Source organism: Narcine bancroftii, chromosome 3 (assembly GCF_036971445.1).
Source record: "Narcine bancroftii isolate sNarBan1 chromosome 3, sNarBan1.hap1, whole genome shotgun sequence".
Taxonomy (NCBI): Eukaryota; Metazoa; Chordata; class Chondrichthyes; order Torpediniformes; family Narcinidae; genus Narcine; species Narcine bancroftii.
In genome coordinates, this window is record NC_091471.1 from 355,227,094 (window position 1) to 355,246,397 (window position 19,304).

Genomic DNA, 19,304 nt, shown 5'->3' on the forward strand with positions numbered 1-19,304 from the left:
AGATTATTTGATCAAAATGAGTTTGAATGTCTCCTGATATTCACAGAAAGGGAGAAAAGAAAGTATCATTTTAAACCAAATAGTTCCTTTACATGTAAAGAGATTGTAGAAACTATCAAAATAAGTAATTTGAAATACTTAGACTGGCATCATAACTCTGTGGAAGAACTTGTGTTTTCTTCCATTATTATTAACATGATTATTTACACATGAATTCCATGAGAAAAATTAATACTTGAACTTCTTAATTTTTTTGTTATCAATGTTGAAAAATACCTAATACTCTCCAGCTCATTGGCTTATTTTTTTCTGTGCAATGGGCATGTATTTGCAATGTTGAAAAGATATAATAGTTGCATTAAATCTTGAAATTGACCATTAATGTGTGTTGACAGATATGAGAAGCAGCTTGAACAGGAGGAGCAAGCTATCCAACAACAGCGAAGGAGACTGTATGCTGAGGTGTCTGAAGAAAAGGAACGGCTGAACCAGCAGGCAGCTCGGTGAGAGGGCTATTGTAATCGGGAGTTCAAGCTTTATTACCTTGTTTTCCAATTTTTTTTATTTTTTAATTTTTTATTTTTCACACCATAAATCACAATAGCCATGATATACACTTTTTCTTTTTCACACATTTACAGTGACTTTTTCTACCCCCCCCTCCCTCCTCCCAAGCCACCCCCCCACCCCCCCCTCATCCATTTTAGGTATACAATCTAGGTTGCATTAATTCAGTCAGACAATGTTGTCATTCAACAAAAATACACCAGAAATTCTACTGAGTCCATTCTTTTCTTTCCTTCTCCTTCCATCAACTTAGGTAATGTTTGTCCCCGGTAGGTTTTCGCTATTGTATTTAATGTAAGGTTCCCATACTTGTTCAAATATTTCAATATTATTTCTTAAACTATATGTTATTTTTTCTAATGGAATACATTTATTCATTTCTATATACCATTGTTGTATTTTCAAATTATCTTCCAATTTCCAGGTTGACATAATACATTTTTTTGCTACGGCTAGGGCTATCTTAACAAATCTTTTTTGTGCATCTTCCAAGTCAATTCCAAATTCTTTATTTTTTATGTTACTTAGGAGAAAGATCTCTGGATTCTTTGGTATATTGTTTTCTGTTATTTTATTTAATATCTGATTGAGATCATCCCAAAATTTTTCTACTCTCTCACATGTCCAGATTGCATGAATTGTTGTTCCCCTTTCTTTTTTACATCGAAAACATCTATCAGATACTGTTGGGTCCCATTTATTTAACTTTTGCGGTGTAATGTATAGTCTGTGTAACCAATTATATTGTATCATACGCAGCCTCGTATTTATTGTATTTCTCATCGTTCCAGAACATAATTTCTCCCATGTTTCCTTTTTTATCTTTATATTTAAATCTTGTTCCCATTTTTGTTTAGTTTTACCATTTGTTTCCTCATTCTCCTTTTCTTGCAGTTTAATATATATATTTGTTATAAATCTTTTGATTAACATTGTATCTGTAATCACATATTCAAGGTTACTTCCCTCTGGTAAACTCAAATTGCTTCCTAATTTATCTTTCAAGTAGGATCTCAGTTGGTAATATGCCAGCGCTGTATCTCCAGTTATATTGTACTTATCTCTCATTTGTTCAAAGGATAAGAATCTACTTCCTGAAAAACAATTTTCTATTCTTTTAATCCCTTTTTTTTCCCATTTTCTAAAGGAAAGGTTGTCTATTGTAAAAGGGAGTATCTTATTTTGCGTCAATATTAGTTTTGGTAATTGATAATTTGTTTTATTTCTTTCTACATGAATCTTTTTCCATATATTGAGGAGATGGTGTAATACTGGAGAAGTTCTATGTTGTACCAATTTTTCGTCCCATTTATATAATATGTGTTCAGGTATCTTTTCCCCTATTTTATCTAATTCTAATCTCGTCCAGTCTGGTTTTTCCCTTGTTTGATAAAAATCTGATAGGTACCTTAATTGTGCGGCTCTATAATAATTTTTGAAGTTTGGCAACTGTAAGCCTCCTTGTTTATACCATTCTGTTAATTTATCTAGTGCTATCCTCGGTTTCCCCCCTCTCCATAAAAATTTCCTTATTATTTTCTTTAACTCTTTGAAGAATTTTACTGTCAGTTGTATTGGCAATGCCTGAAATAAGTATAGTATCCTTGGAAAAATGTTCATTTTAATACAGTTTATCCTTCCTATCAGTGTTAGTGGTAGCTCTTTCCAATGCTCTAAATCGTCCTGTAATTTTTTCATTAGTGGATTGTAATTGAATTTATATAATTGGCCTAGATTTTTGTTTATTTGTACACCTAGGTATCTTATTGCCTGCATTTGCCATCTGAATGGGGATTCCTTCTTAAATTTTGAGAAATCCGCGTTATTCATAGGCATTGCTTCACTTTTATTTACGTTTATCTTGTATTCCGACACTTCTCCATATTCCTTCAATTTCTTATATAGTTCTTTTATTGATAGTTCTGGTTCTGTTAAGTACACTATCACATCATCCGCAAATAAACTGATTTTATATTCCCTGTCTTTTATTTTTATTCCTTTTATATTATTATCTATTCTTATCGATTCTGCTAGTGGTTCTATAGCTAGCGCAAACAATAATGGTGATAGTGGGCATCCCTGCCGCGTTGACCTGCTTAAGTTAAATTGCTTTGATACATGTCCATTTACTGTCACTTTCGCTAACGGTCCCTTATATAATGCTTTAATCCAATTAATATACTTCTCCGGTAAACTGAATTTTTGCAATACTTTGAACAAGTAATTCCATTCTACTCTGTCGAAGGCCTTCTCTGCGTCTAAAGCAACTGCTACTGCAGGTGCTTTATTTCCTTCTACTGCATGAATTAAGTTAATAAATTTACAAATATTGTCTGTTGTGCGTCTTTTTTTGATAAATCCAGTTTGGTCTAAATTTACCATTTTCGGTACCTGTTCTGCTAATCTGTTTGCTAATAGTTTAGCTATTATCTTATAATCTGTGTTTAGCAGAGATATTGGTCTATATGACGCTGGTGAGAGTGGATCTTTCCCTTGTTTTAGTATCACTGTAATTATTGCTGTTTTACATGAATCTGGTAAGTTTTGTGTCTCATCATTCTGGTTGATTACATCCAGTAGGGGCGGTATTTATAGATCTTTAAATGTTTTGTAGAATTCTATTGGGAGTCCATCCTCTCCTGGTGTCTTATTATTTGGTAATTTTTTTATTATCTCTTGTATTTCTACTGTTCCAAATGGTTCTGTTAATTTATTTTGTTCCTCTATTTGTAGTTTTGGTAGTTCAATTTTAGTCAAAAATTCATCTATTTTCCCTTCTTTCCCTTCGTTTTCAGTTCGGTATAATTGTTCATAGAATTCTCTGAAGTTTTCCTTAATTTCTTTTGGATTATATGTAATTTGTTTGTCTTTTTTCCTTGTTGCCAATACCATTTTCTTAGTTTGCTCTGTCTTAAGCTGCCATGCTAAGATTTTGTGTGTTTTTTCACCTAGTTCATAATATTTCTGTTTTGTCTTCATTATATTCTTCTCCACCTTATATGTTTGTAATGTTTCATATTTTATTTTTTTATCCGCCAATTCTCTTCTTTTGGTTGTATCTTCCTTTATTGCTAATTTTTTTTCTATGTTTACTATTTCCCTTTCCAACTGCTCTGTTTCCTGATTATAGTCCTTCTTCATCTTGGTTGCATAACTTATTATTTGTCCTCTAATGAATGCTTTCATTGCGTCCCATAGTATAAACTTATCTTCCACTGATTCCGTATTTACTTCAAAGTACATTTTTAATTGTTTTTCAATAAATTCTCTAAAATCCTGTCTTTTAAGTAGCATGGGGTTTAATCTCCATCTCTACATTCTTGGAGGGATGTCCTCTAGCTTTACTGTCAGTATTAAGGGTGAATGGTCCGATAGCATTCTCGCTTTATATTCTGTTTTTCTTACTCTATCCTGCATACTAGCTGATAACAAAAATAGGTCTATTCTTGAGTATGTTTTATGACTAGTCGAGTAGTATGAGTATTCCTTTTCTTTTGGGTTTTGTTTCCTCCATATGTCCACAAGTTTCATTTCTTGCATTGATTTAATTATAAATTTGGTTACTTTGTTCTTCCTGTTAATTTTTTTCCCCGTTTTATCCATATTTGGATCCAAATTCAGATTGAAATCCCCTCCTATTAATATGTTCCCTTGCGTATTAGCTACCTTCAAAAAGATATCTTGCATAAACTTTTGATCTTCTTCGTTAGGTGAATATATATTAAGTAGATTCCAAAGCTCTGAATATATCTGACATTTTATCATAACATATCTCCCTGCTGGATCTATTATTTCCTCTTCTATTTTAAATGGCACATTTTTGCTAATTAATATAGCCACTCCTCTTGCTTTTGAATTATACGATGCTGCTGTTACATGTCCTACCCAATCTCTCTTTAATTTCTTGTGCTCCAATTCAGTTAAGTGTGTTTCTTGGACAAATGCTATATCTATTTTTTCCTTTTTCAGTAAATTTAGTAGTTTCTTCCTTTTAATTTGGTTATGTATTCCATTAATATTTAAAGTCATATAGTTCAGCGTAGCCATTTTATATTTTGTTTATCTTCTCTTTCCATTTTTCCATCATTACCTTTCCTCCTTTTCCATTTCTGTTTTCTTATTTTCAACTCTTTACCAGACAACATTCCTACAACATCCAACATTTTCCTTATTCTCTTATTTCTATCTTCTTTATCCCCAATCTCCCCTTCCCCTCCTGAGTTGTCCTTTATCCCTTGTCGGACAACCACATCTCCCCTCTCCATTTGGATTTGCGAATCCACTCGCAAGCGTCAACTGATTTTGCAGTGACCGCTCTTTTCCCCCACCCAGCCCCCCCCAGAAAAGATTTCACTTTTCATATGTCACAAAGGTCACTCTTTTAATTCCCTCCTTATTCTCTCTATTCCATTACCTTCCCTTATTAATTCTTGTCTATACTATCTATGTTTTCCTCTAATTACAGATACTTTCACGTATGCCCATTGTCTCTATTCACTCTTATACTTCTTTACCCGCATACATATCAATCGTGGTCATTTTTACCCTCATTACCCGTCTTCATCCCTCAGTCTATTTTTGTCTTTACCCACATACATATCAATCGTGATCATTTTTACTCTCATTACCCGTCTTCATCCCTCAGTCTATTTTTGTAATTGTTCTGCAAATTTTCGTGCTTCTTCTGGATCCGAGAACAGTCTGTTTTGTTGTCCTGGAATAAATATTTTCAATACCGCAGGATGCTTCAGTGTAAATTTATAACCTTTCTTCCATAAAATGGCCTTTGCTGTATTGAACTCTTTTCTCTTCTTTAGGAGTTCAAAACTTATATCTGGATAAATGAAGATTTTTTGCCCTTTATACTCCAGTGGTTTGTTGCTCTCTCTTACTTTTTCCATTGTCTTCTCCAGTACCTTTTCTCTTGTAGTATATCTTAGGAATTTTACTACAATAGATCTTGGTTTTTGTTGTGGTTGTGGTTTAGAGGCCAATACTCTATGTGCCCTTTCTATTTCCATTTCTTGCTGTAGTTCTGGACATCCTATGGTCTTAGGGATCCACTCTTTTATAAACTCACTCATATTCTTGCCTTCTTCATCTTCCTTAAGGCCCACTATCTTTATGTTATTTCTTCTGTTATAATTTTCCATTATATCTATTTTTTGAGCTAGTAGTTCTTGTGTCTCTTTAGTTTTTTTATTAGATTCCTCCAATTTCTTTTTTAAGTCTTCTACCTCCATTTCTGCTGCTATTGCCCGTTCTTCCATCTTGTCCATTTTTTTCCCCATTTCTGTTAAGGTCATATCTATTTTATTCACTTTCTCTTCTGTGTTGTTTCTTCTTCTTCTTAAATCATTGAATTCCTGTGTTTGCCATTCTTTAAATGACTCCATGTATCCTCTAACAAGAGCAAGTATATCCTTTACCTTGCCTTTCCCTTTATCTATTTCACTGTATTCTTCCTCTTCTTTTCCTCTGGGTTGGCCATCTGTTGTTTCTTTGGTGCCCTTTCCTCCTCTTCTTTCTTGTTTCTTTTGTCTTCTGTGGTCTCTTCTTGCTGCAGGTGTTCTGCAGCTGTCGTTGCCGGCTGTGGAGATCGACTCCCCAGCTGGTCCCCCCTCCCGTCGGTGTGTTTTTTTTCATGCGCGGTTGTGCACTTTTACTCGGCTCTGTGAGCCATTGTTGTAGTTCTTTTTCTACCGACCTGAGGTAGTGGGCTCCTCTCTCCACAGCGGGCCTCTTCGGACAGGTAAGGCCTTCACCTTTTTCCTCCGTTGTCTTCTCTTCCTCTCTTCTTACCGTTGATTTTGATTTTTCTTCTTTTGTCTCCATCTTCTTTCCACCTTTATACTCACTTTTCTTTAACTTGTATTTCTGTGCCTTTGTATTTTCTCTTGTTTTTCCCGACTTTTCTGGAGAGGGCTGGAGTTCACCTTCCGGCCACTACTCCATCACGTGACTCCTCTAGTTTTCCAATATTAACGTTCTATTCAACTTTAATTCTTTCCTGAAAGATATTGTTCCTTGGTAAGCTGTTTGTGTTGAACTTTGACCTTTTGGTATCTAACCAATCCAAATTAGTGAGACCTACCTGTTAGTTTAAAAATGATCATGTTAACACCCAGATCTAATATCTAATATTCATTCTTAGCTTTCAAGGAGTAACAAGAGTCTGAAAACTGAGACCAATTTATGTTAGTGATGAGTCTCATGAAGTGGATGAACCAAGGGTCAAATCTGGAGTTGCTGAGTTAGATCTACTGTCATCAGCATATAAAATCTTTGACCCGCACATATAAATGATTATTGCATGCATTTCTATGCAAAAATTGACTGTACAATGTGGTACTTATTGAGTCCCAAAGTTCAGATAAGAACAATGTGGAGATAAATATCTAAAATGATTTTTTTTTTAAAATTATTTGACGGTGATGTCACTTAAAGGACTAGTATTTGTGGCAGTTCTTTTGGAAAAAGTCGTGATGAGCCATGCCTTTGAAATGTAGTCGTCCTTATGAAATGGTCATCACTGTGCTGTGACATGAGAAATGGTGACTCTTTGTGTCAACAGTGATGAACAATCATCAACATATAACAACTGAGAATGAGTGCCAAGAGGCATTTTCCAGAAGTTACAGAATTTGGTAGAAGTCACAAATGATGGAGTTGTTGTTGGAAACTCCAGCCACTGCTGTGCATCCTGTACGTCATGCAGGTAGTAGTCATAGGCATGTAGGGGACTCATGGCTGGTAGGGGACTCATGGCTGGTAGGGGACTCATGGCTGGTAGGGGACTCATGGCTGGTAGGGGACTCATGGCTGGTAGGGGACTCATGGCTGGTAGGGGACTCATGGCTGGTTGGGGACTCATGGCTGGTAGGGGACTCATGGCTGGTAGGGGACTCATGGCTGGTAGGGGACTCATGGCTGGTAGGGGACTCATGGCTGGTAGGGGACTCATGGCTGGTAGGGGACTCATGGCTGGTAGGGGACTCATGGCTGGTAGGGGACTCATGGCTGGTAGGGGACTCATGGCTGGTAGGGGACTCATGGCTGGTAGGGGACTCATGGCTGGTAGGGGACTCATGGCTGGTAGGGGACTCATGGCTGGTAGGGGACTCATGGCTGGTAGGGGACTCATGGCTGGTAGGGGACTCATGGCTGGTAGGGGACTCATGGCTGGTAGGGGACTCATGGCTGGCTGGGGACTCATGGCTGGCTGGGGACTCATGGCTGGCTGGGGACTCATGGCTGGCTGGGGACTCATGGCTGGCTGGGGACTCATGGCTGGCTGGGGACTCATGGCTGGCTGGGGACTCAGGGCTGCAGGAGCTAGATTCTGCAGCAAAAAAGCAATCTGTAGGAGGAAATTGGTGTTTTGACCTTTATGTCAAAAGTAAGAGTCCTTCAATAAGTCCTCGACTGAGTTTGTAATTGAGGAGTCTAGTGGTGGCAGGTAACATCTGTACCTGCAAGTCTTGTGGCACTGACACCTCTTTCCTGCTGGTAGCAGCGAGAACAGAGCAAGGTGGTGTGGATCCTTGATGATTGCTGCTGCTCACCTTCACCAGAATTACCTGTAGATGTTCTCGATGGGGAAGGTTTTACCTGTGATGTCCTGGGCTGTGTCCACTACCTTTAGGAGGGCTTGCTGCTTGGGTACTCCAACGCTGTCTCAGATGTTCAGTGTTTCCACTATATTCTGTTTTAATTCAGAATTCCAGGGTAACACAAAGGGTTTGTTTGTCAGAGCAGAGATGGGGCTGATGCTCTGTCTTGTCATTGTACGTAATTGCATGGAGTGATTGATCACAACACATAAAGGTGTAGCTCCAGCTCCAACCCAAGAAATTTAGAATTGTAGATTCTTATAGCACACAAACAAACCCTTTGAAGCAATGTCAACATCGACCAAGTTTTCTACTGAAGATGCTCCTATTTGGCTGACATCACCCTGAGCCTTTCAGATCCATGTGGTGGTCTAAATATCTCCTGAATGTTGAAATTCTACCTGGCTCTAGATCTTCTTTGGGCAGATCATTCTATCCCACTTTATTTTGCCCAATTTATTTTAACTATTGTGTCTTTTAATTTCTCAGGCATTTGTTTAACCATAATATTCCAGTGAGCCATCATCAGATTAAATCCCAAATATTCTTCATCTGGTCTCTGTGAGCTGATATCTCTACTCCCTCTAAAATACCAGTCGCTGGTGCTGATGGAGCAGATACACAGTGCTCCCCCGAAGAGTTCTTCTGCCCAGTCCGACTCCTGACTGCTCTGTGCAGACTTTAAACGGCCTGTTAAAGGAGCCAACACCATTTAAAATCCTGTGACCAAGGTGTCTGGACATGAGATGGTGGTGCTTGTCTACAGCAGTGGCCCATGAAGGATTGCAGCCGTTGGGGAGTAGCAGACTGGCTCACGGCACCAGAAATGGGGCGAACACCCCTGCCTCATTAAGGAAAAGAAGTAAAGAAGAAGACCCCAAGGGCTGTGGCTATGGTGGCTGACCAGTGGTTGGGGGGTGGGGGGGGGGGCAGTTTCTAACTGAAGGACACGCAAGCTGTGGGCTGTTGGCGAGTTGTCAAAAGACGTGGGCTGCTGGAGACTGGCTCATTAAAACCAGGTATCGGAACCTGGATTTGAGAGGCTGTGAGGGCAAGAAGGGGTCCTGAAGGGCCTTGGGTCCTGGAGGCTTCCTCATCATGTTAGAGCTTTGGATCTGGGCTCAGATTGCTGATGGTTTGAACTGAACTCAGTCTTGTGCAGCTGCAGAGGCTCTGGGAGCGCTAGAGGTGAATTCATGAACCCTCGATGACTCTGAGGGGGACCCTCATTTGCCTCTTTTTCTCTGACAATGCACCGGGCAATGCTAACAGTGAATCTTTGTCTCCCTTAGACAAAAGTAATTTTGTGTAATATGACATTTCTGTCTTGTTACATGACAGTAAATAGTATCTGATCTGAGTGCTAATTCCTGTACTCCCTCTAAAAACTCTCATTCCTGTGCTCCTTTTAAACACAAAATTTGAACCATTATGAAAAGCTCATGGTGCACTTTGCTGATATCTGTTCACTAACTCAGCACAGGATTGTCTGCTGGCTGTCATTGAACCCAACTTTGTACCTTCTTTCTTCATCTTGAGACAAATCTCTAATGCCCACCCCATTCGCATCCCTTTAATGTTATTTACTCTGTTCCCAAAGAGTAAAGCTCTCTCCTCAATGTCGGCAGCATAAAGGTGGTGACTGGTTTTTAAGATACTCTGTTATGATTAGAAAGTAACAGCACAGGTGAAACCAGGAGCAGTGAAAGGTTGTGTACTATCGTAATTCAATCTTTCAGAATTGGGCTAGAATGGTGGCATGCTTGTAAGGGGACCTTGGGCAGGGTATTATGAAGATACACATCTTCTTGGTGTTCATTCTTGACAGGTCTCCACGTAATTGCAGAACTAATTCTGATCACTGCAACTAAGGAAGAAGAGTGTACATTTTGGAATTGTGAAATTATCTTAGAGTTACAATGCAAGCTATCAATTGCAGTACTTATTTGGTTGAGTTCTGGGAGAATGAATGGGGATGGGGTGTTCATACCCCCAGGATTCCAAGAGTGAGAGGCTTCAGCTACCAGATTAGACCAGGGAACATGGAAAATTACTTTTTACCCTGACAATCGTAACTCAAGGATTGTCAGCATGGCTTTGTGAAGGGAAGTTTGCACCTCACGACCTAAATTGAGTTTTTTTGAGGAGATAACAAAAGAAATTGATGAAAGGAGGGTGGTAGATGTGGTCTATATGGATTTTAGTAAGGCATTTGACAAGGTCCCCCCATGGGGAAACTTGTTCAGAAAGTCATGAGGCCTGGAATCCATGGAGCCTTGGCTATGCAAAAATTGTCTTGCATGTTGAAAGCAGAGAGTAGTAGTGGATAGAAAGTATTCTGCCTGGAGATCAGTAACTAGTGGAGTTCTGTAAGGGTCTGTAGACCCCTGCTCTGTTTTTTTTAAAAGAAAATAGATATGACCTTGATGAAGAAGTAGAATGATAGTTCAGGAAGATGATGCAAAGGCTGGGGGAGTTGTGTATAGCGCTGAAGGTTATCGTAGGTTCCAAAAAGATATAGTCAGGATGCAGAGTTGTGTTGAAGTGATGCATTTTGGAAGCTCAAACCAAAGGCTGAATACAGGGTTAGTAGTGGTCAAATACTTTACAGTGTCAAAGAACAGAAAGACCCGGAAGTTCAAATCATACATCTCTCAAGGTTGATAGGATAGTTAAGAAGGCCTATAGGATGTTGGGTTTTTACTAATGGGGGATTGATTTCAAGAGTCGAGAGGTCACGTTGGAAATCTCTGGTGAGATCACACTTGGAGTATTTTGTTCTGTTCTGGTCACCTCATGAATGATAGGATGTGAAAGCTGTGGAGAGGGTGCAGAAGAGATTTACCAGGATGTTGCTCAGATTGGAAAATAAGTTGTTATGAGGCAATGTTAGCAAAGTGAGGACTTTTCTCTTTGGAGCAAAGAAGGATGGGAGGAGACTTAATGGAGATCTACAAGATTCTGAGAGGACAGATAATATGGACAGCCAGTGCCTTTTTCCCAGGGCAAGAATAGCTCTTGAGAACCTCTACACACAGTGAAGGGAAGAAAATTTAGATTTCACATTTCATATTTATTGTCAGAGAACATACATGACATCACATGTTTAGGGGAGACATCAAGGGTAAGCTTTTTTACAGAATGGTGGGTGCCTGGAATACCTTGTCATGGATGGTGGTGGAGGCTGAAACTTTAGGGGCATTTAAGAGTCTCTTTGACAGGCACATGGATGAAAGTGAAATGGAAGATAGAGGTAGAAAGGGTTTTGTACTTTTTTAGGAGGAATATTTAGGTTGTTGCAACATCGAGGGCCGAAGGGCCTGTAGAGTATGGTAATGTTCAATGGCTTGAAACTTCCTGTCTGTAAGAGTGGTCAAGTAGTCTTAAGGCTTTCAAAGGGAACAAGCACTTGAGTTACAATTGATGGAGTCCTGGGGAAAAAAAGGCAGAATAGAATTTGAATAGATTGTTATCCAAAGTGCTGGCTTGGAATTGATGGGCCAAATGGTCCCTTGCACAGAAACAACTCTGATTCTACTCTTTAATAGGAAAGCTTTACAATATAGCATGAATTGAGCTTTTGTGGTGTATTAATTTATAATAGATTTAGTTGGATTTGACGTAAACTAACAGAATAGCAATACAGTTAATGTAGCAGTTAGCACAGCGCTATTACAATGCCAGCAACCCAGGTTTGAACCTCATGCTGTCTTTGGGGATTTGTACATTTTCCCCGGATCTGTGTGGGTTTCCTCCCAGTGCTCCAGTTCCTGTCCATCCTTCAAAATGTAGGTCATTTGGGTGTAATTGGGCTGCATGGGCTCATGGGGCTGGCAGGGCATGTTACCATGCCGTATGTCTAACTTTAAAAAAATGATTCTTCCCTTTTTCAGCACATGATATTTTACAATCAATTATTTTTATAAAGGCAACGAGCTGAGTTGGATGAGCTCCGCAGTAAGCTGGAGGAGAACAGTTTCCTTGTAACCAATACCCTTAAAGAAGAATTTGAAAAGATAAAAGAAGACCAAGAAGGACGGCACCAGGTACAATCCCCTTGAGATAAATATTTGTGGTCTAGCTTGTACCAATGCTTGGAATTTGTTGGGCAAGGTTTCTGTGATCTGCATTCATTGGAGTTCATTGGAAGTCATTTGGTAGTGGGGACTATTCCAGCAGAGTTTGATCCTCTATTAGTGCCCCATCTATGTATTTACTCTATTACCCCATCACTCCTTATGAGCCAGTTCATAAGATTATTCCTGATCTGTACTTTCACTTCCAAACCTTGGGCCCATATCCTTTTGTACCTATGTCTAGCAAAAATCTGTCAACAGGATTTAGAATTATTATCTGAGTTAATGTTTACTGCTTTGTGTGGGAGAAAATTCCACACAAGTTAGTGCTGTGGGACTCAGAAGCAGCTAAAGTGACCCCATTGCTTAAAGGAGGAAAAGGTGATTGATCCAGTAATTACAGGACAGGTAATTCAATGATAATGGATAAAAATCAAGTAACAAGGCACTTTTATTATTTCTTTAAATGTAATTTTTATTTTATTTAAATAAATCAAGGGCTCTCAGCACAGATTTGTTCAGAATCATCAACATTGCTGTGGGTTGGGGTAGGTTGATTATGTCAATCCAGTCGCTTCATGAAGATAATTACTGACAGTCACCTTTTAACATTTAATTCCCATTTATGTGGCTCAGGTGAAATTTTATAACAGCTGTGGGTTTTGAACCAGATCTTCTGGATCGTTTGTCCAAGTTGCTGCTTCATTAACAACCACCTTTGCCCTTATCTCTTGAGAGTCTGGGAAGCTGTCTGGCAGGCTTCTACTAAAAATTCTGTCCAGCATATTCTTACTGAAAATTAATACTTGAAGCATTGGGCAATGAGATTTTCAGTGATTATAAAGTTGCTACAGATGCATCCAACCAGCACTCCGTTATTGATACCCAAGAATTTCCAGCAACTGTCTGTGCCCAAGTTTTCCTTAGTTTCTCTTCAAGATCTCCGTCAGATTTTGAGTCTGATGATGGCCTCTAATACTTGGTTTTCTGTGACCTTTTGAGGTATATCTGCTTGACCTTTGGCCATGTGGTAAGAATGCAGGCAAATCAGGTCAAAAGTACAGTAAAATAGTTTATTTAGATTACTGATATTGTATTGTAATTTTATTATTTTATTCTTAATTTTTTTAAAATGTAATCCTATGTGTTATTCATGTTATAAAATCTTAAATAAAGTTTAAAAAAAAAGTACAGTAAAATCCATGATCTGGAATTCAAACAGCCGACAAAAAGTAGCAGGAAATAAATAAGTAAAAAATGCGGAAGTATAAAATTCCTCACTGTTAGTTTGCCAATCGCGCAACACACAATCTCAAGCAACCGGAAAATTCATTCATCCAGCAGCTACCAATCCCCATAGGTCCCAGATACCAGAGGGTTTTACTGTAATTACAATGATTGGAAGTAAAGTTGAAATTAACCATAGAATAATTCCAGCCTTTTCTACAACTGAAGTCTAGATGTTCAGCTGTAGTCAACTGCATCACTTACCACAAAAAGCTGGCGGGCAGGAGTTTTTTTTTCTCCTTTCCTCAGATGTAATCACCATTACTCATCACCACAGTACTTGCTGACGTGCAGTTCCATGGACTCTACTCTTCTGGAAGATTGGGATAACGCTAGAGAGGATGTGGAGGTCATTTATGCGAACGTTGCTAGGGCTGGGATAATTGCTTGTGGGGGTTTGCCTGTCCTTTTTTTTTTAAATTTTTTATTTTTCACACCATAAATCACATTAGCCATGATATACACTATTTCTTTTTCACACATATACAGTGACTTTTTCTCCCCCCCCTCCCTCCTCCCAAGCCACCCCCCACCCCCCCCTCTCATCCATTTTAGGTATACAATCTAGGTTGCATTAAGCCAGTCAGACAATGTTGTCATTCAACAAAAATACACCAGAAATTCTACTGAGTCCATTCTTTTCTTTCCTTCTCCTTCCATCAACTTAGGTAATGTTTGTCCCCGGTAGGTTTTCGCTATTGTATTTAATGTAAGGCTCCTATACTTGTTCGAATATTTCAATATTATTTCTTAACCAATATGTTATTTTTTCTAATGGAATACATTTATTCATTTAAATTTGGTAGTTTCTTCCTTTTAATTTGGTTATGTATTCCATTAATATTTAAAGACATATAGTTCAGCGTAGCCCTTTTATATTTTGTTTATCTTCTCTTTCCGTTTTTCCATCATTACCTTTCCTCCTTTTCCATTTCTGTTTTCTTATTTTCAACTCTTTATAAGACAACATTCCTACAACATCCAACATTTTCCTTATTCTCCTATTTCTATCTTATTTATCCCCAATCTCCCCTTCACCTCCTGAGTTGTCCTTTATCCCTTGTCGGACAACCACATCTCCCCTCTCCATTTGGATTTGCGAATCCACTCGCAAGCGTCAACTGATTTTGCAGTGACCGCTATTTCCCCCCACCCCGCCTCCCCCAGAAAAGATTTCACTTTTCATATGTCACAAAGGTCACTCTTTTAATTCCCTCCTTATTCTCTCTATTCCATTACCTTCCCTTATTAATTCTTGTCTATACTATCTATATTTTCCTCTAAGTACAGATACATTCATGTATGCTCATTGTCTCTATTCACTCTTATACCTCTTTACCCGCATACATATCAATCGTGATCATTTTTACTCTCATTACCCGTCTTCATTCCTCAGTCTATTTTTGTCTTTACCCACATACATATCAATCGTGATCATTTTTACTCTCATTACCCGTCTTCCTCCCTCAGTATATTTTTGTAATTGTTCTGCAAATTTTCGTGCTTCTTCTGGATCCGAGAATAGTCTGTTTTGTTGTCCTGGAATAAATATTTTCAATACCGCTGGATGCTTTAGTATAAATTTATACCCTTTCTTCCATAAAATCGCCTTTGCTGTATTGAACTCTTTTCTCTTCTTTAGGAGTTCAAAACTTATATCTGGATAAATGAAGATTTTTTGCCTTTTATACTCCAGTGGTTTGTTGCCCTCTCTTACTTTTTCCATTGTCTTCTCCAGTACCTTTTCTCTTGTAGTATATCTTAGGAATTTTACTACAATAGATCTTGGTTTTTGTTGTGGTTGTGGTTTAGAGGCCAATACTCTATGTGCCCTTTCTATTTCCATTTCTTGCTGTAGTTCTGGACATCCTAGGGTCTTAGGGATCCACTCTTTTATAAACTCACTCATATTCTTGCCTTCTTCATCTTCCTTAAGGCCCACTATCTTTATGTTATTTCTTCTGTTATAATTTTCCATTGTATCTATTTTTTGAGCTAGTAGTTCTTGTGTCTCTTTAGTTTTTTTTATTAGATTCCTCCAATTTCTTTTTTAAGTCTTCTACCTCCATTTCTGCTGCTACTGCCCGCTCTTCCATCTTGTCCATTTTCTTTCCCATTTCTGTTAAGGTCATCTCTATTTTATTCATTTTCTCTTCTGTGTTGTTTATTCTTTTTCTTAAATCATTAAATTCCTGTGTTTGCCATTCTTTAAATGACTCCATGTATCCTTTAATAAGAGAAAGTACCTTCTTTATCTTGCCTTTCTTTTCTTCTATTTCACTGTACTCTTCCTCTTCCTCTTCTTCTTCCTCTGGGTTGGCCATCTGTTGTTTCTTTGTTGCCCTTTCCTTCTCTTCTTTCGTGTTTCCATTGTCTTCTGTGGTCTCTTCTTGCTGCAGGTATTCTGCAGCTGTTGTTGCCGGCTGTGGAGATCGACTCCCCAGCTGGTCCCCCCTCCCGTCGGTGTGTTTTTTTTCATGCGCGGTTGCGCACTTTTACTCGGCTCAGCGAGCCATTTTTGTAGTCCATTATTTACCGACCTGAGGGAACGGGTTTCTCTCTCCGCAGCGGGCCTCTTCGGACAGGTAAGGCCTTCACCTTTTTCCTCCTTTGTCTTCTCTTCCTCTCTTCTTACCGTTGCTTTCGATTTTTCTTTTTTTGTCGCCATCTTCTTTCCACCTTTATACTCACTTTTCTGTAACTTTTATTTCTGTGCCTTTGTGTTTTCCTTTGTTTTTCCCGACTTTTCTGGAGAGGGCTGGAGTTCACCGTCCGGCCACTACTCCATCACGTGACTCCCCCCGGGGTTTGCCTGTCCTGAGGAGGATAGCAAAAAATGAACTTGTCAGATGGACAAATAGTATATTAATGAAGTTCACAACAGATAAATGTAAGGAGGTCCATTTTGCTGAGAGGAATGGGGAGGTAAATGATATATTGGAAGATGCAAGCTGAGTATTGGGCCAAAAGGATCTTGGGGTATGAAATACACCAACCACTGATAGTTTTGCACAGGTTAGTACGGCCATGAGTAAAGCAAACCAAGCGCTAGGGTTCATTTTAAAATAAAAACACAATGCTGGAGAAACTCACCAGGTTAAACAGTGTACTTTTTCTTCATTGAGATATAACACTAAACAGTGCTGTATTGATATGTTAAACTGTCAAACCTTGGTTAGACTGCACCGAGTATTTGAGGGGAAAAAGGAATAGAGACATTGGAGAAGATTCAGAGAAGATTTTCAAGGATGATGGCAGAAATTGAAGAGAAAGTGAAGGACTTCTCTTGAGAAAAGACTAATTGAGGTTTTTAAAATGTTTAAAGATGGATCGAGAGAGAATATTCTGACTTGTGGGGAGAGCAAAATCATTAAAAAAAAATCAGTGTGAGTTCAGAAGAAATTTGTTTATCCAAAGTGTGTGGACCATGAGGGAGTGTTCCATTTTTGGTTGGCATGAACACGGTGGGTTGACTGGCCACTCCTATGAGATTGGCTTCAGTTTTTCAGATAACTCTAATATCTTTTGCTCACTTGTGCTTTATATATTGTGATTTGATGGCCACAGGAGCTATTGCACAATGTTGTTCGTGCATTTATGCATTTAGATTTCACATTTATTGTCAGAGTCCATACAGTTCATGACATCACAACTACCCTGAAATTTTTCTTTTGTGGTAGCAAGGCACAATCACCACTTGTTCGTAGTAAAAAAAATTACACAACATACACACGTAAACAAACTGTGCAATACAGAGAGAAAAAATAAACTCAATAAAGTGCAAAAGTAAGAGTCCCTGATTAAGTTTGTTGTTGACGAATCTGATAGTAGCAGTTGTTCCTGAATTTGGTGGTGCGAGTCTTATAGCATCTATACTTCTCTCCCGGTGGTAGCAATGAGAACTGAGAGTGTGCTGGGTGGTGTGGATTCTTCATGTATGCTGCTGCTCTCCAACGGCAGTGTTCCCTGTAGATGTTCTCAATGGAGGGGAGAGTTTTGCCTGTGATGTCCTAGCTGTGTCCACTACCTCTTGCAGGGCTTTCCACTCAGAGGTATTGATGTCCCCACACCAGGCTGTGATGCAGCCAGTCAGCACACTTCCTGTAGAAACTTGCCAGGGTCTCTGTTGTCATACCAAACCTCCACAAACTTCTGAGAAAGTTGAAGCGCTGACGCACTTTCTTTACAATGCCATTTAGGCAGCAGTAGCTAAATAATATCATGAATATTAACTCTAAATAGCTGAATCCCTCCCTTCCACTTGACATTAGTGTAATGTTTTCCCTGAGCAAATTTTAGCCTAGCTTGAACTTGGCTCTTTCTGGCTGATAACTGATGTAATTAGCCAAAGAACCAGGGGAAATCTACAAATTATTTTATTTGGTCGGCTGATTTACTGTGGTGATGCTGAGATCCAGTTTTAAATACTTCAGACAAATGCATATAAAGCAGAAGGTTCAATCTACTTTTTAATATTTCTATGTGTTAATTTAATCAGGTAGAAATTCAATCATTGAAAGAAAAATTAGAAATTGAGAAACAAGCCTGGGAAGAGAATTATATGAAGAAACAGGTAATGTATTGTTTAAATGTAGACAAAATGTATTTTAATACAGTTGTGATTGCATCTTGTCTTGAAATTTTTTACTAATTTAATAGGTAGATTTTAAAATCTTGCAAATTGGGAATCCAGAACAAACCATAATTAGGTGAAGTTATTAAACAAGGCAGAGCAACACAAGCAAAAGAATTTGGATTGAATCAACAAATGGCAAGCAGAATTTCACATTGCAGAAATTAAGTGCAATGATTAAACGTGGTAGGTATCAAAAGTCTGAAATGTGGAAAAGGAATATCTCACTCTGAAAATAGAGAAGTAGGTTGAATGGAGCAGATTGTCCAGCTGGTTAGTCGGCAGTTCCACTGCTAATGGAGCACCAGCAGAGGCCGAAGCCTTCAAATTGGTTCCTGGCACTGGAGCAGGGAGAGTAGAGGTTCATTATAGGTTCTTGTTATAGCAGCGGGAAGAGCCAGTGCCACGCTCCCAGCACATTACAATCGGTAATGCATTTCTAATGTATAAAGTTGCGATGACACCCGCGAACATTAATTCTAGTGAAATCCTGGGGATATATTATGGATGTTGTCTACATGGACTTTAGTGAAGCCTTTGACAAGGTCCCACATAGGAGATTAGTCCAGAACGTTAAGACACTAGCTATCCATGGAGAGGTTGTAAACTGGATTCAAAATTGGCTGTGTGGGAGAAAACCGAATGGTAGTGGATGGTTGCTTGTCAGACTGGAGGTCTGTGTGGTGTGCCTCAGGGATCTGTGTTGTCTATATCAATGATCTGGATGATATTGTGATAAATTGGATCAGCAAGTTTACTGATGACACATTGAAAATCTTCCTCACAGTCCACAACACCTCTTATCTGAGCTTACAGAGAGATCTGGACCAAGTGGGAGAAAGGGTCTAAAAATGGCAGATGGAGTTTAATGCAGAATAGTGTGAAGTTTTGCATTATGGAAGAACAAATTAAGGTAGGACATGCACAGTAAATGGTAGGGCACTGAGGAGTGTGGAGAAGCAGAGAAATCTGGGAATACAAAATCATTGTTCCCTGAAGGTGCTGTCGCATGTGGACAGGGTTGTAAAGAAAGCTTTTGGTATCTTAGCTTTTATAAATCAGAGTATGGGAATTGGGATATTATGTTGAAATTGTTTAAGACATTGGTGAGGCCTAATTTGGAATATT

General features: G+C 38.7%; 1 protein-coding gene across 7 annotated transcripts in view; it reads left to right on the forward strand.

The window, feature by feature from the left end:
* Positions 1–19,304, forward strand: part of cep131 (centrosomal protein 131) — a 118,659-nt gene that overhangs the window by 89,935 nt on the left and 9,420 nt on the right. For 6 of the 7 annotated variants that reach the window (XM_069929935.1, XM_069929934.1, XM_069929938.1 and 3 more), the window contains 3 exons: positions 396–503; positions 12,109–12,226; positions 18,042–18,116. In XM_069929935.1, the coding sequence (XP_069786036.1) occupies positions 396–503; positions 12,109–12,226; positions 18,042–18,116 (301 nt within the window). Of the gene's footprint in view, positions 1–395; positions 504–12,108; positions 12,227–18,041; positions 18,117–18,202; positions 18,363–19,304 lie in introns of all 7 variants that reach the window. The other variant, XR_011354850.1, reaches the window with a different exon arrangement.